The sequence below is a fragment of the Colias eurytheme genome, chromosome 16 (genome assembly GCF_061535395.1).
Source record: "Colias eurytheme isolate Ceu_HAF_F1 chromosome 16, ilColEury1 Martin Lab GWU primary, whole genome shotgun sequence".
Lineage (NCBI taxonomy): Eukaryota > Metazoa > Arthropoda > Insecta > Lepidoptera > Pieridae > Colias > Colias eurytheme.
Window position 1 is genome coordinate 7,933,613 of NC_142995.1, and position 24,737 is coordinate 7,958,349.

General features: G+C 32.7%; 2 protein-coding genes across 2 annotated transcripts in view; one reads left to right on the forward strand and one right to left on the reverse strand.

Annotated features, from left to right (window-relative positions):
- LOC149901933 (uncharacterized) overlaps positions 1-17,740 on the forward strand; it is a 34,329-nt gene extending 16,589 nt beyond the window's left edge. The window contains exons 2-5 of the mRNA XM_090110574.1: positions 5,235-5,441; positions 7,373-7,481; positions 14,648-14,755; positions 17,198-17,740. Of these exons, the coding sequence (XP_089966700.1) occupies positions 5,235-5,441; positions 7,373-7,481; positions 14,648-14,755; positions 17,198-17,375 (602 nt within the window). The 3' untranslated portion in view covers positions 17,376-17,740. The remainder of the gene's footprint in view (positions 1-5,234; positions 5,442-7,372; positions 7,482-14,647; positions 14,756-17,197) is intronic.
- A 2,598-nt stretch (positions 17,741-20,338) lies between these two features.
- Dhpr (dihydropteridine reductase) lies at positions 20,339-21,726 on the reverse strand. Its single transcript, XM_090111068.1, has one exon. It carries the CDS (start codon positions 21,355-21,357, stop codon positions 20,653-20,655), a length of 705 nt encoding a protein of 234 aa, XP_089967194.1. The 5' UTR covers positions 21,358-21,726; the 3' UTR covers positions 20,339-20,652.
- Between the last annotated feature and the right edge of the window lie 3,011 nt (positions 21,727-24,737).

A 24,737-nucleotide genomic window follows, 5' to 3' on the forward strand; every position in this document is an offset into this window, starting at 1 on the left:
GAGGATATCAATGTACATAGTATGCACTCTGTAGATAAATTAGGTGAAATAGCGTAGCTTTCATGCAGTAGGAACTCTATTATTTTAATAAAATATATTATATACCAAATATCGTACACGGAGCTTTAAATTGATAATTACTTGGATTACGAATAATCTACCTGGATCATAATCTCGATTTTGATACCATATATAAGTACCCAATGTACCTACTGTCCTGCAAGGAATAACGAATGACAAAGGTATTACTTATAAAATATTTATAAACAAGTTACATAAAGGATATAAAATACAAATGGATTTAAGATTACAGAAATCAACAAACACTGATTATATATTTATACCAGTACAATACCAGTCACATAGCATAAATGTTTATAAAAATAAGGAAATTGTTAATATTCGATGGCATTCGCATCAACCATTATGTTGCCCTGCTACTCATACAGAATAACAATGCTTTGACGTAACATAAATTTTATAAAAGGTGATTTGTTTACAAACAACACGCATAAAAGAGAAAGTTATAAACGTGAACATTTTGCGTATCATTCTGTTATAATAAATACAGGTAAGAAGAGGTTAGGAAACTCTTTTCTCACGGCAAATGTGTTGTCATTTGTTTTTTATATTTACGCAAAAAAGTTTTATATGTTTTTAAATTGCTCTATAAAACTTTTGTCTATGCCCTTGATCCAAGAGATCTTACGCGGTTATGTTTATGTTGAATGATTAATATTACGAAGTAGGTAAGTAGAATTAATAGTACCTCCTCTTCTTTATAGAATATAATAAATGCTTATACTTTGCTGAAAAACATTGCAATACAACACACAATCTGTCCAAGAGCTTCGAAATTTCCTATACACATAACACATATATACAAACAAAGCCGCGGGCTGTTGTTACAATTTATAAAAAATAACGATTTTTATTCAATGTAACAAGTATAACATGACCTTTTAAAACGATTAACAATAGGAATTCCAGCTATTTATAACAATTTTTTAGTCAGCCAAGACAAGTTAATTTTTTATGGTGGGTAAATGTTCGTTGATAAAAAAGTGATATTGAAAATTACATATTGACTCAAAATTGATTGAATGATTCACTATTGACCAACTATTAACAGACATCAGTGTTCAACAAAAAATGAAAAAATGATGTTGATAATTATGAAAAAAAAACTCCATAGGAAAGCCTGTCAGAAGTAAATACAGGCGCGGTCCCAGCCTGACATTTTAGGGGGGGTCACGCGACTGGAACGGTATGCAACACCCCCCCCCCCCTCAAATCGTTCTCATCATAAATCGTATTCAATAGAAGTTATAAGCAAAAACTTAAGAAAATGTCTATATTTTTTTACTTTTTTATACTTTACAAAAAAAAACCGGCCAAGTGCGAGTCAGTATCGCGCACCGAGGGCTCCGAAAAAACCTACTTTTTGTTATATTGTAACTCTAAAATGTATGTTTTAGCAATTTTCTCTTTATATGTGCTATAAGACATTGCTTTTTACCAAATTTCAAGAGTCTGTATCAACGGGAAGTAGTTTTCCCTTGCGAATATCGAAATTTGCGAAAATTTTCAGCATAAACGGCTAACTTAGATTAGATTGAAGAACTTTAGATTGCGTTGGCTTATAAGTTTGATTTTTTCACAGCTTCAAGGGTAGATTTAAGTAAACAATAAAAATAACAGCCGAACAAACAGGTTTAAACAGAACTTTAGTTGTGCGAGTGACTCCGATTTTCACTTGGCCAGTTTTTTTTATATTTTGTACAGTATAAGAATTTTTTTCTATTTTATCGAGTACGATTTTGGGGGGGGTCATGGCCCCCGTGACCACCCCCCTGGGACCGCGCCTGAGTAAATAAGCAAAATTACAAATCCTTACGCATAGGTGTTCTCAATTTTCCAGTAATAAAAACACATCGCATATCGAACGGTTTCAACAGCCTTCCATAATTTCTAAAGAAATGAGATTTCTGCAACCATTACTTCTGATGTGATTTATGATCTCTCGTTATTGTAACATCGTGTGATTTTCTTTTAGCTGTTTATATTGATCGGTCATTGACACAATACGGTAACATATTCTCTACATAAAAAAACACCAATGATCAAATTAGTGTACAAGTTATAATCATAGATAATATCATAATTTATAAATTACATGATATATTAGAGACCGTACAATTTAGAAAAAAATTAATTGGATTTTTTTTATTTAAAAATAATATAATTTAGCAATTTCCTGCCATTTTACTCTGGCACAGAACTAAATTACCTAACGCTACTCTATGGATAAAACGAATGTTATTGGTAATTTGTGATTTATCAACTTTAATTCTACTCATATCCTTACTTACTTAGGGTTAATAGACAACATATGTATTTTAGAATTTAAGATAAATAATCGATTGATTTTCAAAACGACACATTATGATAAGAAGTAGACGAAGATAATTGCGTTGTTACAATAGAAATTCTTACAGTAGGTAATTAATTATTTGACTCGTCTATTCAACGGGAGTTAATCTAAACCAGTTCGATTACATTCTTACTTGCTCATTAAAATTCTAATACGTACATATATTGAGTATTCGATTGATTCGTAATATCAAGGAATTATCGTATTAATGGTTCATCAGATTATGCAAATTGACAGTGACCTATTTCACACATCAATTCATGAATTGAATTAAGAAAGAAAGAAAGAAAAGAAAGAAACATTTATTTATCAGAGACAGCACAACACACACACATACATAGACATAAAACATAAAACCGTACAAGTAAAATAAGAAAACATCGCAATAAGAAATAGTTACAATAAAAGAAGCAAATACTTAAATCAATAACATGAAAAACACGTACAAAAAAAAAAATATAATGATAACTACATTTATTAAGGTGTGTCATACGACCCTGACAAAAAGGAGGCAGCTCAGCATATGCTGCAACGTCCAGGAACATTGGCAGCGCTGTTTTTCAGTGCCCCCTTTATAATAAAGGCTTCGAGTTGGGACGAAAGGAGTTACTTATGACTACATATTATATACATAAATATATAAAAATAAATAAATAAAGGAGTTATAATAAACTTATAGAACATACGACGATATGACGCGACTAACGGCCAAGGTAAATATTAAATACATATAAATAATAATTAATAAATACATACATAAATAATAAGTGTATTTTGAGGACAATTTTCAGGTTATGTTTAATTTACCACTAAACCTGGATTTGGTGAGCTAATAATATACTTTTAAATTTAGATTTAAAAGTATATAGTGTTCGTAGGTTCCGTAGCGGTGGTGGCAAATTGTTCCAGCATTTAGTGGCGTTATATTTAAAGCTACCCTTAAAACAAGCGGAATGGTGTTTGGGTACGAGGAGTTTGTGTGCGTCCCTGGTGTTGTATTGAGTGTTTTGTTCACTCCTCCAAATAAGTTTTTTAAACAGATAGCGAGGCGATTCTGTCTTGACAACGCCAAAGAGAAGGGACGCAAAGTGCAGTTGCCTGCGGTGCTCCATGTTTAGACATCGCGCATTATTAAGATAATTATGGCGTGATGTGTTCCCTCGCAGGGACATTCCAGCAGAACCGTGCACATGCATTCTGCACTCGCTGGATTACCCGTTTTGTACGACCTAATAACCGGTGTCCATATATCACATCCATATAATTGAACTTTGATAGAACTAGACTATCACATAATTTGAGTCTGAGGCTGGGTTCAATATATTGTCTAATGCGATATAAAACCTTAATTCTATAGAAACAATTAGCTGCTGTAGTGCTAATGTGCTTCTCAAATCTCAGATTCTCATCAAAAACGATGCCAAGATTTCTAACCTCCTCAACACGCTGTATAGGTACCCCGTCTATGTGTAAAAGTACGGATGGCAGCTTATTTTTTATTATTTTGACAGTAGAAGGGGTCCCGAGTATCATATATTTAGCATGTATTGTTGTTCGCAAAAGGCCAAAAGGTATAGAAAAATATTGTTAAGAAACACGCTTGTTTAAATGGTAAAGAATCTAAAAGTTCGACGGCATTTGAATGCAAGCCTTTTTTTTTTTAAGTTTGAAATCTTGCATAGATACCCACGGCCTCCGGGGAAGGGGCCGTGGGTTATGTCGGATCCTACCGACCAAAACCCCACTGTGTTCCGTCAAGCCGCATCAACTACGGGGCCACGGGTATGGTAGAGTTCCTCCGTGACCCCGTCAGCGGCTGCCCGTCGCCAGGCCAAAACAAATTGTGAGCCAACCAGCTCTAACCTCATGGGGCGACGTGAGCGGAACACGTCTCACGCTACCATATCTCTCCGGACGATGGACTAAATCCCCGCTCCATCGCCCGGCGCCCCTCGTTAGAGAGGCTGGTTGCGGCCGCGTAAATCAGCCGCAACACGACGACGACGCCCAAGACGATTTGAATGCAAGCCTACTTCGGCCTTACCTCTGCAGCATGCAGGATTATGGATGGTCTTTAATCTTTATATTCGTAAGATGTCTTTCCCAGTGATGATATCGCTTTAATATTTTTATGTTTTAAAAAATTGTCAATCAAAAGATATAAGCTGACTAATTATTTATAAACACCTGTAATTGCTTTGCTCTATATTTAAAAAATCTGCTGTTTATTACGCAATTTTAATCATAATAGCGAGTTTTTCTATCATGATTCATGCATTATTTTATTATTATTTAAATACCTAGTTCATGTTTGCTGTTTCATAAAATTGTATTAACTATTTTCCTGCGTTACTGGTTTGTCTCAAGCCATTTCGTACATGATTATTAACTGTAAATTTTATTGGTCGAATAAAACGTTTACTGTTCGAATAAAACTTTCAATCCGTACATTTTTAATATTTGATGTATTATTGTGGCGTTCTTCGCATCCCTATTAGTTCTTATTAATAGCACAACTAGAGACAAAACGTACGTCTAAACTTTTTCGTAATTTTCATACAAAATTATTTTAATTATATTCACACTCTGTATGGGTATAGTTAATTATGATTTCTATACTATAGAAAGCGAACATGTTAAAAATAAAACTTAAGTTTATTTGATATAGATACCAGAGATTATACGACGTAATTTTCTTTATCTGTGCAAGAAACGAAGGCACCCAAATAGTCAAGTTGATATTATTAATTTATTAAGTACAATGTACATGTACCTATAATATATTTTAATCTCATTCCAGGGCTACTCCCAGAAGCGTTAAGAACGAAATGCGTTCGCTGCTCCGAGAGGCAGAAGAAAACAGCAGTGAAGATTATCAAACGGCTAAAGAGCGACTTCCCCGACGAGTGGGCCAAGCTGTCCTCCCGGTGGGACCCCACGGGGGATTTCACGAGATACTTCGAAGTGTTTCTTGCGAACGAACAGTTTAACTCTATTCCTTATAATGGTAAGAATGACATTTTTCTAGGAAACAGCTAAACTTTAAAGCTCAATAGTCGATTATTAGGTACTTGAAAGTTTCGTTTATTGTCTATTAAACCTTTCAAAAGTAATATTGGGTGCTTGACTTTATCGTTTATTGTGTCGATCCCGCATTGGATGGACACCAAAAACATTGCTCAAGCATCACACAGACGCATATGATAGACCAATAGGCCAACGACGACGACTTTTTCATACAGTTAAAACCAGTAAATCGCCAAATAAAACTATACCTGGCACAAAATTCAAAACATACATTGTGTTTTTCCCAACTCAATATAACAACATTTATTTCAATAATTAGGAAAACCACACGACGAGTTTTATTAACATTGTTAAAATAATTATACCATTTATAAAATCAAACCGAACAAAAACAATATAAGATGGTCGAACTTCATATTTTGTGAACTATTATGATTATGATTTTTTCGGTAACCAAAAAAATTAATTACCAGGTTAGGAAGGTACGTCTTGAATTGACCAGTTTTTGTCTTTTATAATCCATCAACTGTAATGCCGAAGCTAGGCATTACCTAGGACCTAGGTAATCTATTTCTCGGAATACCGAGCAGGAGGGATGTCCAAATAATTCCAATGTTTATTGGGCGAGTAATTAATCATTGCCTGACATAGGGTATATTCCAAATGGAGCAAAATGACGACGTTCAGAATAAGAATAAGATATTCTAAGTTTCTAAAGAAACCAGGCCGACCAGCAACATTTCAAGGTTGATACGTTTGTCTCTTCCTGGTTTCAAAGAGAAATAATGCGTAATGCATATATACAGCTGTTGAGAATTGAGATGTTAATGTTATGTAATTATACACTTATTTCTTCAATTTGTTTGTGTTTTAAAACATTTTCAATGCCATGACTTTGACCATTTTTTACTCTATTCCAGTGCAATATTTTTCTTTATATATCTAACTAGCGGTCCGCCCCGGCTTCGCCCATGGTACATATTTACGTTTTCTCTACTTAAAAACCATCCTCGTACTTCAAGGAATATAATAAAAAAAGAATTATCGAAATCGGTTCAGCCGTTATCGAGTTATGCGCTTACCAACACATTTTGCGATTCATTTTTATATATAAGATTTAGCTGATCCACTTTTCCAACTTAAAATTCACCGTATTGTATCGGTCGTAGTCCATACGTCTTTCTTCCTCTTATTTCACCCTATATTGCATGCCACGTAAATATTAATATCTATGATTAATATACATTCGGTAATCGGGTAGAGCTTTATTACTATAATTTGAGTACATTAAAAAATAGAGATTGATGTTGTCATTAAATTATAGGTATACTAGTTACAAAGAAAAAAATGTTATCGGTATTAATAGATAAACGAATGAAAAAAATATAATTGAGTGAATCAATCGACAAATTGATTTCCATTTTTTCCTTATACCTGTACTACTACTCTTTGAATATTTATTGCAAAACTATAGAATACATTATACCATCGCATAAAACTAGGAATTATAATAGAACAACTATTTGAATTCCAATAATAAATAATAATAGTCATAATTTTTGCAATTATTTACAAAATAATATGATAATTATTGATATGTAAATTTAACCATCTTTGAGCGGACTGGAATGTCTTTTAGATATATTATTTTATTATTTCCTCTTTTCTTAAATGTATACGATGATCTAATGGTTAATCAGAAATTATTTAGATGAAAAATAAACTAATTATGACTTTCTATACATGTAAGTATAGAAAATCATATTACATAGTTCGTTTTCCGATGTTTTCATTCTTATCGATATCTTTATTACGTAACATCTACCAGACATATTCATTGTCCATCCCTATAAGAAATGATAAAGCCTGTGGAGTGTGGATAAAGCAATAAGTGACATTATCATTTAACAGGCAAGGACACTCCCACCGCACCGCCGCCGCCGCCGCCTACGCAACCCCTCGTGACGTCACAAGCGCCGCTTACCAACCCGCCATCACCAAGACCTCTCCTACTTAATAGGTAAGTACATAGAAGGAAATTTAACATTATCGGCAGTGTTACTGGCTTAGGGTGGTGCTTTTCCATCAGAAATGTGCAAACACATCCCTTTCAACGCTTCCTCACACATCTCCGGTGGAAAACCCTTAGTTACGAAGTTTGTTTGAAGTGTAAAAAATCTCTGGTGTAAAGATGGCATAAATGGTAATGACAAATAAGACTAGACCTTTGCATCCTATAAGGTACATGATTCTACTTAAATAGAAGAGAATCTATTTAGCTTAGCGATACAATTGGTAAAAATAGTTTAAAAAGTAAAAACATTTTCGACAATCATCTTCTACGTGACTCTACCATACCATAGAGGGAGTGTTATTTTAATTGTTTACAAATAAAATAATTTTACTAGTGGTAATGGAGTCTTTTTAATAGGAAAAGCGATAAAAGGAGAGTAAAAGAAGGAATGCCCAAGGCATACCTAAGTGTCGATTACCTACATAGAAGCTTTGTTGGCATTGTTTTACATATTATTATGTCACATGTCACAACAATTACATGGTTAAATACCGCAATGAATTTAACCTTGTGAAAACTAGTAGGTATTATCCAATTATTTCTTGTTACTACCGCTTATTGCAATGATGGTGCATCGACATTGTTTTGCATATTGAGTAAGGGTTCTATAAAACAATTATATGTAGGGAAGTTATGACGTAGAAACTGTAATACAAAGTAGTAGAAAACAAAATATACGTATTATTAAATGAACACCTCAACCTTATACTTACTAAGACCGGCTTCTCACGTGCCTGCAGCAGGGGCAATATTGGTATTGGACCCTTAATTGGCTCCTTAATTGTGATGTGTATAGGCAAGCAGGGGCAATTTAGAGAACAACTGAAATTGCTCCGACCGCCGACCAACCGAGATTGTACCAATATTGCCCCTGCGGCGGGTACGTGAGTAGCCGGACTAATATCATAAATGTGTCAGAGTGATTGTTATCTGATTCCCATGGTAAATCTCATAGAATTGAAGTACGAGAGTGAAGTCGCGACCGGAAAGCTTATGTTTTCATGTCTGCTATTGTCTATTGCAAGCCTACAAACAAGGTTACAAATTACAATAGTTGTGCAAGTGACTCCAATAAATATTTTCCGGACGGTATTTCACGAGATGTTTTAAAAACGCGAAGTTTTACTCAGTTTCAACTCACGCGATATCTCTTAAATAATAGTTATCTAATGCTTCCTGAAATTTCGAGATTAATGTCTTTATTATTTTGTTAGAAACATGCACGTTTATTCTGTAGGAAATAAACGGAACGTTTTATTGTAATTGTTCGTTTTCCGCAAAAATTATAATTTTAAATGATATGTACCTTCATTTAAAATTATAATTTAGTATGTTCTGGCACCTATTATTTAATTATATAATCTCTTCAAATGTTGTTTGACTAATAGGTATCTACTTTATTTTTATTTTAAATCTTACTTTAGAGCAAAGACCTCTTTTAACCTCTCCAAACATTTTTATGTAGGAAAACCATTTCTTTCCGGAAAAAAATTCCATTCAGTGTCATATTGTTCTGAATTTATAATTCGCAAACTTTCGTGATAATTATAATATGTTAGATAATGTCGGATAGTCGGAACTCGGAACATCCGTTACAAATAGAAAAATCTTTCTGGCTCTCTACTTCATTATTCAAGAGCACACAGTCTATACTTATGTATAGTTAATTTTATTGATAAATACTCATATAATGTCTAAATCTAAATAAACTACTTATTAATTGATAAAGAATTATGATCTTAATCATAATCAATAATAATTGTAATAAGTACTTGAAGCCTTTATTAACACGAATAATAAAAATGTATAGCTGTTTGAAACTGGTAATCTGGTTTTAGTTTTATTTGTGGCAATTCATCCTTTTATAACAAAATACAATTTTATACTGCAATTTGTATTCATAATTTACAACTTTGTTTTGCAGACCCCAAAACCCTTTAAAAAAAACAAAATTGTGCTTTGCAACAACATGAGACCAAGGACCCGTTAATGTTAATAAAAACTTGATATAATAAAATAAAAAGATATTTTAGAACAAGAATTCGTTCTAAACACTACGATTAAAAGTTTTTGTTTCTTTATTTTTTTATATAAGTGAGGTGCGAGCTATTCGACCAATATAAAAATGTCTTGACCACTTGAAAGCTGCATCTTTGCCGTATAGACCAGGGTCGATAATTGTTGAAAAAAAAAATTGTAGTAGGATGAAACCCATTAGAAAAGGAGGGGTATGTGATAAAAATTAAAGGATAAATAAATTACAGACAATCCGAGTTCGGGAAGTGGGAGGGGGGAAATTTGCCTGACTTAGTGAAAGCTCATTATCACACTGTTTGTATGCTTTTTCTGAGTAAATTTCCTATGGTAATGTATATTATAATTTACACCATTAGAAAGAAGATATTTTAACAAACAAAAAGGCCCCAAAATTTTTGAAAAAAGCTGATATTTTGACGTCAGAATTTTCGATTGAAAATCAGGTTGTTTTTTTGGTATTAAGTTGAAATAAGGCGGAAAAATAAATATTTGCAATCAAATAAATTACAGTGTATTTGAGACATAATATTCACCAAATTTCGTAGAAAAAAAAATTTTTTGAAGTAGATAAAAATAAAAAACCAAAAACTTGGTTTTTGGAATTTTTCACCTAAATTTTGAGGTTATGCGAAAAAATTGTTAATGCAAAAGTTGTAGATCTTTTTATTACCTAAAACTTTGCGATTGAACTTTTTTCCGTAGGACTTGTAGTTTCGTCGGAATTTAAGAGTAACCATTTTTTAGCCTTAAAAGCTCCCCCTCTCCCACTTCCCGAACTCGGATTGTCTGTAATTTATTTTCCCTTTAATTTTTATCACATTCCCCTCCTTTTCTAATCCTACTACTATTTTTTTAGGTTTTTATCATTTTGGAAGGGATTGGCCCTGGTGTAGTAAATAAAATCTCACGACATCTCACCAGAGGGGGAGGGGCAGAAAATTATAGACGCCCCCAAACAACTTAAAAATACTTAAATATTTATATTACATATAAAATTCGATTAAAACGAGGCTATAGCTTTTATAACTGTTACAGTTGTAATTTTGATTACCTGCTAATGTATTTTAATTGGAATAATTCACTAATTTAAAATGTAAATTATTCGAGTATCTATTGTTTTTTAAAACTGGTCTTCCGCGGAAAAATATAGAAGAACCTCTCAAATTGATTTCATCGAATTATTATTATTATGTAAATTATCCACAACAGTTTAAAAACTATTGAAAAATATATTAGTAAATCAATAGATTATTTTATAATGTAAGATTTATGGTGTTATTATTGGAATTGTGGCGCCATTTTTTTCGTGTCTTCTGCGTAATATCAAAACTAGAATTAAATTTTATGCTACTGTGAAAACATTTAAAACCTATATGGCTAGTGTGAAAACCCCACAGGATATTAATAATATTGCCTTGTTTTTAATATTAAATTGAAGACTGAAGTTGAATCTATTTTTTGCACATAAATAAAACAAAACCAACGGTAATTTTTATAATTACCTACATTGAACAACACATCTTGTAGCTTAGATAATTTGCCAGTTTTTTGTTACCAAAACTTAAAAATAAAGATATTTGTGAAGATATCTCTGACTGACTCTTCGTACATACCCTTATTTGAACCTAATATACCTACCTGCGTCATTTTAATAATTTAATGGTTTTGAATTATTTGGATTTTAAACAGAAGATACTGTTACATATGAAATCTTGTCTAGACACATCAACACTTTACATTTTAGTCCTACCAATATTTTAATTTCATCGTCGATTTTATTTTCGTTTTTTATTTAGTTTATTTACTTACGATTTTAGCGTTATGCCATTTCTCAATACTTTAGAAGGTCACAGTATTCATTAATATTGTATTTATATTTAATTCGTGAATTTATTGTATGTAGGTACATGAAGGATACACGTATTTCATCTGTAAACTTCTTCTGAATAAATACTAAGTTTAGTTACTAAGTTTTTAATCGCCGGATAATTTAAATTTTAAACCATGGCCATTATTAATTAAAAATGTATTCTTTAAAGGTTTTATAAAAAGTTGTTTAATGTCTTCGTGAAGTAAGAAAATTTTCCCACCAATAATTATCCTACTTATGCAGCATACCTACACTTCACTATTGTATAGAAGAGCCTATTGTTTATATAAAATATTAACGAAACTTTTTTTGGATATTATCTTAGATAATATAATTAGTAATTACCTACGTTGCTTTGTAATAATTCAGGAAGTCTGCGTTGGCCAAACAATATATTTTAGACTGGTTTATTTTTTAGACCTTTTTGATCGATTCTTGACTATCTAGAATCTAAATTTTAGTACACAATTTAATGCTAATAAGTATTATCTGAACATATTAATACAAGTCATAAACATTATACACCATAATGAGTTAACTCATAGCTAATAAGTTTTTTAAGCCATTGAGGTATTATTATACTACGTATAGAGAGGACACCACGAACAAAATCTGTGCGACAAGGCTGTGAGTTATACACTTTGTAGATATTTTGCCTCATATCACTACATACTATAAAACAAAGTCGCTTTCTCTGTCCTTTTGTCCCTTTATATGCTTAAATCTTTAAAACTACGCAACGGATTTGGATGCGGTTTTTTTTAATAGGTAGATAGAGTCAAGAGGAAAGTTTTAGTATATAATTTATTGGGTTTTAGACAAAGCGGGCGAAGCCGCAGGCAGTAAGCTATAAATTAAAACCAATCAATGTAACAAAAAACCGGCCAAGTGCGAGTCGGGCTCGCGCACAAAGGGTTCCGTAGCAGCAAATATAATAAATTACAGTTAAATCAACCTATCTCAAAAACTATAAGAGATACTTTGATCAAACCAAAAATCGTTGAAAGAGTTAATTAGCATGCATCACCTCTATTTTTTTTAGAATTTTATACCCCGTAGTTATAAAAATAGAGGGGGGGGGACATACTTTTTACGACTTTGAGAGCTGATATCTCAAAAACCGTTCACTTTAAGAAAAATGTTTTTTAGAAAACTTTATATCATTTTAAAAGACCTTTCCATTGATACCCCACACGGGTATGTACATCGAAAAAAAAAATTTCATCCCTCAGTTACATGTATGGGGGGCCCCACCCCCAATTCTTTTTTTTACTATTTAGTGTCATATTTTTGTAGCGGTTCATACAACACATATTCCCATCAAATTTCATCACTGTAGTACTTATAGTTTCCGAGTAAATCGGCTGTGACAGACGGACAGACGGACAGACGGACAGACGGACATGACGAAACTATAAGGGTTCCGTTTTTGCCATTTTGGCTACGGAACCCTAAAAATGGTTGGAGAATATTTACTCTAACTCGTGTTACAAATAGTGTAGTAGCGATGTCCTCTCTAGTACGTAGTACATACATACCTAGTAACTCAATGTTTTAAACATGCATACATTATGACTATGAACAAAGAAAAGCAGATGTATCCACAGATTATGCAATTGGTATTTAATTTAAAGGAATGCTACTTAATAGAGAAGCCAGCAATCACCAGATCTAAATCTTGTCTTGTGAAACTTGATTGCATGCAGCGAATACATTAGATCTGGAGATATTATTATGATGAAGTAAATATACTATTTTATCTATTACTATATTATTTAAATGAGAAAAGTTATTATTCATTATGGGAACGGTGCAAATGTAGATCAAACCAGCGAATGCTCATTCTAACCCCACTATGTCACATTATTTTAGTAGTAATTAGTAGAGCATTCATTCGTTGTTCTTAGTGCGTTCGAAAAGATTTTATCTAAATACTCAAGACTTTTCGTTTACTGTAAAAGATCACGAAAAAATGGTCTAGCTCTAGCTCTATGTTCGTTTGGTCTAAATGCACCGAAAGAAGAACCGATTTTCTTAATATATTATTTACTCGAATAATTTTCCATATCTATTTGTAGTTTATAACGAGTTCCCATAACCTATTCACCCCTTTGAAATCCATGCTTCATAACTGGTCTTCGATTATCTATAACTAGCTTTAGCAGTGGCACACCCCGGACACTCCATACCTGTGCTCCATACAAAATTATCGTTTTGACAGTCACACTGTAGAGACTGAAAATGTGTGAGTTAACGCTTTATGGTTGGCACATTTTTGACTAGCGTAAAAAAAGATTCGCGTTTTTCTGATGAAATATACATCCGTAAGCAGCACAATATTTTCTACGAAAAACGATAATCACAAATCCAAAATAATAAAATTATAGATTAATGTTGTCAATCTTCGTTGCATATCGTCCCTGTAGAAAAATATGGACCATTTTTAGACTGATCGTGCGGGGTGAGGTTAGTGTTTAATTTTGGCGGGAGGCGGAGAGTGTCCGTTCTGTAGCGTTTAGCTACTATTATGTATTCTGTGGCAGTGATAAATTTTCATTCTTAATAGATACTGTTTACTAATAGTAGGTATGAATCAAAGTAACAATTGAAACGAAAATGTCAGATGCTAAATCCTCTTGTGACAAGTCTGTGTAAATCCGAATGATATCATAAATAATCACACTCAGCCCAATTTGTTTCGTGATTAAATGAAGTAGGTATTATGTAGTTATATTTTTCCACTCAATGTTTTTTGAGACACACTTAAATGACTAACGGCATCAGTAATTTGTCAAATGAAGTGGAATCATTGAAATTATAATTGCATCAAAATTAGTTTCTTTTCCTCTATTAGATTAGATAGTTTAATCAAAACTATCCAATTTAAATTATAAAGAGAAAGAAATGATTGCATGTTTGTTTTAGCAAATTAATCAAAAACTAATGAACAGATTTTTAAATGTGCTTTCACATGTAAAGGCAAATTAATCGCGCGGAGCGAGATGAAAGTACATACATTGTTATCTATGCATAAGTCGCCTTTTGATTTATATAGTAATTTTTGTAATAAAACCCACGAAAACCCCTAAAAAGTCGAGCAGTTCATTATTTTTACGCGTTCAAAAATGGCGGAAGTTTCCATTCAAGATTTTTCCCATACTTTTATTTGCCCTACTCTAATATTTTACCTATGTTAAAATTTCAGGTTTGGAGACGACGGTGACCTGATGGTAGGAAGTCCTTCCTCTGACGTCACTCAGCGATCTACCACCACTACCACAATGCCATCCACACGTCCAGCTGTACCACCAAGGTATATAATGAATGAAGTAATAGGTTCAATTCCAAGTTTTTTTTATGTTATTAGCATGCAAACGAGCTTGCGCGGCACTGGACAGAAAGCGATGATTGACGCCGTCCATGAACACCCATAGTCCCTGGAATTTTGTGGGTGCATTGCCAGCCTTTGAGGGAGAAGTACGCTCTCTTCTTGAAATATTCTAAGTTTCATTCAATTGAGAAAAATAACTGAAAAGAAAAAGAACTTTGGTGGTCTGCTAATTCTTGATCCTCTCAATTTGAACTTTGTGTCTAATCAAATCAATTTACATTTTTTATGCTTTAATCGTCTTAAAGATATTTTTAAATTTCAACAGAGATAATTGGTCAAATCTAAATGTCAATAAAAAATCGAATGCGAATTTAGACCGAGAGCTTTGACCTTCGCAAGATCTTCATAATAACTTGAGTTTTAAGTTTATTTTTTGGTTTAATAATAAAAAAAATATAAGATAAGATGTAAATGATAAGGAAGGATAGGAAAAACGTGTACCGAAAAAGTTTGAAGTTAAAACTTTCACTTTTACTGAAGATTTATTTTTCGGATTTTTCAATAGTATAAATATTAATCTTGTACATATTAACTTTTGTGCATTATTCGTATGTCTATTTTTTGTCGAATTAATTTCACTTCATAAGCTTCATGCTTGCTAAACTAGATTACAGGTAGACTTCCACAATTGTAGGTACCTAATCAATTCATTCACAAGACGATAATAATTGGAGACGGAAAAGATTAGAATCAGCAATGCTTACTCAATAACTGGGCACTGATTTTTACGATAAATTCGGAACAAACCCATATTTTCAATACGTATCAAAGACATTCTCATATAGATAACTAATTTTATTTAAATTTTAAATACCAATTTTGAATTTTGAGGTCACTGTAGGTATCACTTTAAATGATGTAAGCCTGTCTTACCAAATAATATAATCTTTGTCTCGAAAATTAGTTTCTTGCCTTGAAATGCAAAATATATAACTTTAGGAATTTAAAATGCAGAGAAACTTTATATTTGTATATTATATTCTTAGCTAATGTCATAGTAATACTTACCAATTGAATTTGACTTGCAAATAAAATGCAATTTGCATTGAAATTTATTGGCCTGTATAATATCAATGTCTTCAATGATATCATTTCTATAACGACAGATAATATCTATAAATTATACATAGTGGTGTTAGGCATGCATGTGGTCACAAAATATATAATTTAATATAAGACCTATTGAAAATTGTTCAGTCGTTCAAACTGTAACGACATTTAAATAAAGCTTGCGCCTTAACTTTTATCAACGTACTAACAATAATTGCATTGGAACATTGCTCACCGTTGTTTTGAAGGAGTCCGAAATTATACCCACAGTACATAATTCTAATATTTTTTGTCTCTGACTTTACCTAGTGTAAAATATTTAAAAATATTGCTGTTGCTAACAAAAAAATCTGTATTTATTTCTTCGAGATCTTTATATAAAGCTGTTTAATAATAGGTATTTTTCCAACGTTAATTTTTGTAATATATTGCAACAGGAAATGTACAAAATAAAAATAAAGCGAAAAATTGCATAGTAAATACTTTTATCTACTAGGCAGTAGGCCTTCTTTATGTAATGGAAAATACTTGTAAAGCAGGATTATCTGGGATAAGAGTGTGGAGATTACGAAATAGGTTGAGACCATCTTTGTTGTGTATTATGTAAATATCAGTTTCTCGTAGAGCCAGAAGCATTCCTGGTTCTATGAAAAACTAAAATATCTTAATCCCATAGATATAAATAAAACTTATATTAGCAGGTACATAAAAATGATACTTTTATTACATATTTATTACATAGTAGTAAACCCAATTCCAATTTCCAAGTCTAATGTTATAAACACGATAACTTGTCGATAGAAGCGACTCTTTTGTAAACACTAAACATAAACATAATTTAACTAAAATGAAGGTAGAGAATGCCAAAAGGGGAAAAAATTCAATAAAACTAAGATCAACAATACCGCAATCACTTCAGATTAATCTATATTATAAAGTAACGTGTGGATACGTTGCCAAATTTTTCATAGGCGCTAGAGATGTATTTTTGCAACAACTCTTATAACAGGTGCTTTAATTAATATTTTTAAAGTTCGAATATTTTCCATCAGTCCCCGGAATCACAGACACAATAGATAATCTATTGTGTCGCGCCCCGATCGGGGCGCTCGGTGGTCAATGGGTTAAATTTTAACCATAATCAATCTATGGGTAGTTTTAAAAGCAAGTTGTCCTTTAATCCTGTAATTTTTCATTTTGCTTACCTTTTAATTAGATCTAGTAGTTAGTAATAACTTTTCAGTGTTACCATAATAATTATTATAGTTACCTCTAGGTACATACGCTTAATTATCTATATAAACTTTCTTCCAGGCCAACACCATCGTCCTGGGCGAACAGGCAAGACGTCATGACACGCTTCCCGATGCGAACCGAACCAACTTACACCACTGCCATAACCTTTATAGACCAGATTGGTATCAAAATCATCAGAACCACAGAACTCGTCACAGATATACTAAAGAACACAGTTCGTGCTGTAGTAGGATGACATAAAAGTCATACCTTCCGGAACAGTACCCAAAAACCTTATTTCAAGGGTCCAATACAATCTTCTCTCAATAAAGTGTAGGTATCTACCTAAAAAATTTAAAGTCTCTCATATTTCAACACAAAATAATAATGCTTCGAAAAGCTTTTAAATAAAGTCAATTCACTGTCATTATTATTGAAATGACAATTTTTATTTATTATTGAATTATTGTTATAATTGCGAACTTAGTTCGTTATCGTGAGATTTTAGGTGTAATATTATATTATAGTCAGTTAACTAATTTAAGTTATTTTAATTAATGCTTATAACCACATAACAGTAAATTTTGTGAAATTATTTTTTTATAATTGTTTGTAAGAATACACAATCAGAAATTTTATGTAGGTATATCTATGTAAATTTTTTCAATTATGAAGATGACAGTTAAGTAGTTCAGTAAAATTAGATTTTAGGGTGCACTCACACACATCAGTCACCGTCACGGCACGTCACCGGACAGGATTAAAAAAAAATATGTATCAATAGTTCTAGTATGACTCTGTTCCCACACGACAGTCGCCGGCACAAAATCTATCAGTGATGTCCCCGGTCAGGCACGTCAAATAATCTTTCCATACATGTATCATACTTTTATCCCCACTCACCCGGTGCCGTCACGTCTCAGTTCAGTCAGCGTCGTGCTACCGTCAATTGCTACATGTTCTCGAGCGTGACACACGTCTAATCACTCACTAACCTGATGTATGTGTTCAATGATTCAGTCAAACCGGCGACGTGACTGACGGACAACATGACGGTGACTGGTGTTTGTGGATACGTACATAAACCGTCACCGATCAGTCATCGGTGACTTGACGGTGACTGATGTGTGTGAGTGCACCCTAAGTGTTAAATTATTTATATTAAGTAGGCGTCATTTTTCGTACAAGTACGTAATAAGTATGCATTAATAATTATATTTTATTGTAAGTAGTAGTGTGTAAGAAATAAAAATTTGATACCTTAAGTTTGTTTATTTTTAGATGTCATAAATTAATAGGTATACCCAAATACTGCCCTGTATCAAAAATTTCATGCATCCATCCAATCGCCTTTCGCCAATTCGTCGGCCGATTTATAGAAGAAATATTTAATTATCTAGGTTTATTTGAAATAATTAGCTACGTGGAAGCTATAAATATACCTACTCAAATATTTAAATTACCTTAAAAAACAATTCAGAGAATATAAGAAAACATTCAGAAATATTCTTACGTAGAGAAAATTCGTCGTTTTTCCAACGATAATTTACTCACTACGAGTATTGCACCGATGTAACAAAACACCTTAGAATAAGGTAGAAAAACATTATTATTAAATAATTGTTGTAAGTAGAATATTATTCAGTTTTCACGCTTCGCACGCTTCACGCAAGTCGCAACTTTATCTATCTCCCTACTTTCACAAACAGTTTTTCTCATTATTTTTGTAGTTAATAATACATATTTAATTATTTATGTACATAATTATTTTTTTTGCTAACAATTTATTTTTGTAAAGTGTGTTCATACAAGAAGCAGGAACAATAAACTTTAATAATGAATAAATATGTGAAAATTAAGCCGCATTATGATTTTAATATTAAACACACACACTGAGTCTCTGAAAACAAACTTACCCAATATTGTTTAACTTTGAGTCTGAAAAAACCAACATAACATAATCAATTAAATTTTCTCTGGTATGCTATTAAAAGCTAAATTTTGTCATCTCAGTATTCACTACCTTAATTGCTTGAAATGATAGTGTCTCATACAGATTTCCCGAATAAAAGAAAACCGGACTCCATCCAACCATCACGAGGTTTGAAGTCTGTGTTTGAAATAGTTCCAATCTGGTAGTTGTAGCCCTTCAGGAAGAGATCGCTCTGGCGGGTCACGACTCACGAGTGGCTGAATTGATCAAGCATCCTCCCCGGATTGGCGTGAAAGCATGCGGGTTCGAGTCCCGCCTCGTGATCGAATTTATTCTATTCTTTATAAATTTATATTTCTAGAGCATTTGAATGCCATAAAACCAAAAATATCAAATTAAACCTTTTAATTCTTACAAAACTAAAAACGGCGTGAGTAAAAAATAGCCAATATTCTTTTTCGATTCGACTTTAATTTTCCTAGTACAAGTAAGCCTACCAGGAAAATTGAAACAAATAAAATAGGTAAGTTCTGCAATACCTATTGGAATTACCGACATTGTTTTGAATATTTTTAATACTTACGTGTTATGGTATTTCCAAAAACGTCATAGGGAAGCGTAGTCAGAGACATTAAAAAAAGGCGGTGTGTACTTATTTTTTAAGTTCATATTTGTGTACTGTAAGAATTAAGCAGTTGCCTAGTTTCAATAGCAATTAGTTGACGTGATTAATGTGATGTGGTTAACCCATTATCATTTCATTCATCTGAAGGCATTGTGCATTACTATTAGATTTTTGTGTAATTTTTCACCTCAAATTAAAATGGAAAAAATATTTTTATTTCAATTTTAAATAGTTTATTTTAACATTACCCTTGTACATGAAGGTTGGCAAGTATTTAAGAAATGAATGTCTGTAATAGAGGCCAAGCTAACTTCTATCAAAAATAGCCTTGACCATGGTCACTGATAATATTTAACTTAATAATGTTCACATATTATACTGTCTATAATGATATTTGATATCATGATGGCCTATAATTATCTAAATTAAAATAGCTTAAAGAAAAATGATGAGTCCATTACATTAACAACATTTTAATGACAAAGTGAAAATAGAATTGATACACAATTTCATAACTCATTTATCAGTTATGAAATTGTGTAAAATATTTTAATGCCATTAATGAATAAATTATTTCTGGTTTTGCACTTCACAGTTACTTGAAGGTAGTTTAGGTGATTAATTTCTGTATTACAGGAATTTATTAAAAAAAAACAATAAATAATGCTCAAACAACATTTATTACTTGTATATTCAAAGTACACAGTAGATAATATATTAATATATTTGCGCTTAACATTAATAAATTTGAGATTGTTCCCCTATTTAACTTACATTAAACAATATCAGACAGAAGCTCCAAAACTGAGCAATAATTACAAACTAATGGAAAGACATTCACGGCAAAAAAACTTGTTCCTAATCACATATAAGTTACATATTATAATCTCTGTTTTTAAATATTGCAATACTTTTGTCATTTTTGGCCTTTTCTCAGAACCTTTAGTTCCATTCAGTTATTCTTTAATATCAGGATTACTGAACAATAAGTTCAGTTACATTGTCCTTTGTGACCAGCGCTACTAAGCTTCCACTGGCAGGTCTGTCTTCACCCTTGATCCATTTATCAAACAGCTGCGCTACATAGCTTAAGGGGGTCCAGGTACCAAAATCAGCTTTAGGCATCCATTTCCTGTTCATTTCAGTGTCCAAAGTAACAGGCAATATTGCTACAGCAAGAGAATTTTCTGGTAAGCCGGAATCTTTAGCACCAAGGGATTTTGTGAGTTGGTGAACTGCTCCTTTAGCCATTCCATAACCAATCATACCAGGAGTGCCTTCCAATGCTGCCTTAGCTCCTGTGAGTGCAAGCAAACCGCCTGGTGCCAAATATTTTGACGCTAGCGTCGCCGCGATAGTCGAGCTCCATACAGATTGCCTCCACATCAAATCAGCTTGCTTGCTCAGGTCCTTGGCCGCGTTACCGCCAGCCCAGCCTCCAGCGACGCAAATCACAGCATTCACTTTCTGACCTTGTAACGCAGCCCCCAACTCGTTCACAACGTGCTCCTCTTGTTGCAGCCATGTACCGTCTTTGGGAACGGTGATGTTCACGTCAGCTTTGTCGTTTGAACTGAGATCGATATTGGCGACCCAGAAGTTCGCGTTCTTGAAGTGGTTAACACAAGCCGAGCCGAGTGCACCACGGCCGCCGTAAACTACAATTCTGCCACTCGCCATTGTAACGTCTTAACTGTATGGAAACTTTGAGACAACTAAATTGTGAGAATCGATCTGAAGTTGCTATCGCGTCGCGTTGACCTCGATGGTGACGTTATCACTTTTTATCAAGTTGTGGCCGTATTATAGTACTTTATAGATCACTTGCTATCTAAATGTTTGAATGTCAAACTACACACTGCCTTGAAGTGAAAGTAAATAAATGTCAGCTTAGCGTTAGCCGACGCTGTCGATTTGATAATCTATAATTTCCAATTAGTTTTAATTATGACTTTTGAGTCATTTAATTTACTGTATATAATGTTTTTACTTGATAAGTTTTCAATGTTTTCTAATTTCTTTAGGACCCGTAATCTCAAATCAGCTGACAAAATATGTCAGTGTCAACTGTCAAATACAAAACGTGACAGAAACCTGTTGTCTGTGGTCCAGTTAAAAAAGTTCAAATTGAAAGCTTATTAGCCTAAGAGCAATATAAACCTATTATTAGCATTATAATAATTACCTATATTTTAAAATTATCTAAGATTGAAAGATTGATTGAAATCATAATGATTTGGAAGTGGATTTATTACATAATATATTAATCACATTAATATTAAAATGAAATAACCATTTTGGTTTGGATAGTTTATTTATACATATTAAATAGGGATGTAACGATACATGATTTTGCCGATACGATACCGATACCGATATTTGTAGTAATGTATCGGCGATACCGATACCGATACCGATATCGATGGCTTGGTAGAAAAATAAATAGTGAATTATGCATAAAAAGTTACCAACATTTAACAGAGACAACTGTTAATCGTATTCTTTTAAATAAAAATGCCAAATCAAAAAACAACAAAACCATTTATTTTAGTAGGTATTATTATTTTACGAAGTCAGTTAAACTTTAAGTAATACACATACAATCAGTACCTAATAAAAGTTTACTATTCTGCCGTCCTTTAACTAGAAAGCCGTTAAGCCCACGAAGTGAGTTTCGAGTAAATGGCAAAAAACACGGAAATCGTTATTTCTTAAAAATTATGACACTTACAATAATTATTGTGAGATACATCGATCGACATTTAATTATATTATATACAGGGTGTCCCACTTTTTGTATACTAAGCTCAAAGGAGGTTATAGTTTTGCATACGCTGAGTACGTAAAAATACTTAAAAAATTCCAGACGCATCTTTTTTTCAAATAGATGAATTCTTAAAACTCTATGTGAACATCCATAACAAGCAACCCGCCCAACTTTGCCACCCGCACGTGAGCTATCGTTTAAGATTATGTTTTCATAGACAAAATGCTCACATTAGAGAAGCGGTATATGCCGGCTGCGCGAAGCTAGAGAAGAAAACATGAATTTTCAGGAAAAATTTAGCAAAAAATTTTTGACGTAACTTTGTTGTTTAAGTATTTTTTACGTGATCAGTGTATGCAAAACTACAAGTCCCTTCGCGCTTAGTATACCAATAGTGGGACACCCTGTATAAATATTAGTTTTTACCCAGAAACTGTTATAATTTATTTTTAAATTCACTTTTTCTCGTTTAGTTCAGCACTAGATTTCCGCCCGCGGCTTCGCCCGCGTTTGCAAAGGAAAACCCGCATAGTTCCCGTTCCCGTGGGATTTCCGGGATAAAAACTATCCTATGTGTTAATCCAAGTTACCCTCTATATGTGTGCTAAATTTCATTGTAATCGGTTCAGTAGTTTTTACGTGAAAGAGTAACAAACATCCATACATCCATACATCCTTACAAACTTTCGCCTTTATAATATATATTAGATATTAATATATATTAGATATAATCTGAAAATTTTAACTATTTACTGGACAAGACGGCCGTTCACATACCATAGCGACTTTTTAGCTAAGTAATTTAGTATTTTTATTTTCATTATGTGATTTTTTTTATTTATTAATAAAATGCTTACCTAAAACGTCGTTAAGCTACTATAACTACTTCAGCGTTTAAGGGCTTTTGGATGCTTTTGTACTATGATTCTATATAGTTGTACTAAATTTTAATCTTACTAATGTTAAAAATTTGCTGCTGTCTGAGGCTTTGCTCTCGGGAATTACATCCTCTAGGTCAACCAATGGACAGGAAAAGGATCAAAAGCTTTTAGGTTTAAGTATTAAGGATTTAAACACTATCTAAATTAATGGTTTTAGCGTCTTATTGTGAGTAACAAGTATTGTAACTCTTTTACTAAATGACTCTTTTAAGTTTTCGATAAAATTAACCTTTATTTCTCGTCATGTTCACGTTTATTTCATTACAGTGGCTCATTAATGGGTTAAGATTGAGATAAATCTTCTCGCTTTTCTTTTTTGGAACCGTATATTCATTTAGAATTGCAATTTTAACGTTATTTTATAAATATTCTTCTGCGAAGCCATCATACGAGTCACGGATATTGAGTACATATAGTACAAACAATGTAAACATAAATCGTTTCCTGAAAAAAAAATTAAAACTTGTGCACAAGGTTTTTGAAAAAATACACCCTGGTTTCAATAAGGCTTCAAGCTCTTACATGTGGGATGCTCTTAATAAATAATGTAGAACCGCTTATCAAATGATTAGAAGACTCTTTCATCCACATTCAGAAAATATAATATACCAGAATATGTGGAAAATAGCAGGAGGTAGAAAACTTTTTATTTGATACAATGTAAAAAATACAAATCTTAATAATCTAATACATATAAAGATAAGAAAAAATAGCAATAGTTGCAAAATGGACTCCCCGTCAGCGGGTCAAAGGTAGTGTACTCCTAACAATTTTTGTATCACCATCTCTAGTACATTGCTTGACAGTCGATTACTAATTCCACCCAAGGGGTAAATTACATAATTAATAAATAGTTTTAAAAATTAAATAGTACAGACTGTCTTTCTTCTCTTTCTCGGTTACAGTGACAAATCAGAGTCTAAACAGAGAAGTACGATTGAAAGTTCGCACTGTCGTAACCATTACCTACCAAATTTTCGTAACTTTGACTTGTTATATTTTCCGTAATTTAGCTGCTATATTGTTTAAAACTTAGTAAACCTGATCAGAAACAATACGTCTTGTAAAAGAAAATCACAAACAATCGGTACTCTGCTTGGGAGCGACATTATTTCATCATCACTCTCATCCCCAAAACTGATGCATCACCAGAATCGGATAACTGCCTTTTAGCTAAAAAATGAGGGTTAGCTGCTTTGTAGCTAAGCAAAAAAGTGTTATTAGAATTTTTCCTAAATAAAATTACTTAACTAAAAAAGCGTTAAGGGCGAGTAACTGCAAATAAGGTAAGGAATTCCATTGGAATCGTTATATGAAAGCTTATCATAAAGCAGTTATAGTCCTTTTGCGTC

Bases quoted from the DNA above. Each gene is read 5' to 3' on its own strand.
- Dhpr (XM_090111068.1), bottom strand. From the start codon at position 21,357: ATGGCGAGTGGCAGAATTGTAGTTTACGGCGGCCGTGGTGCACTCGGC.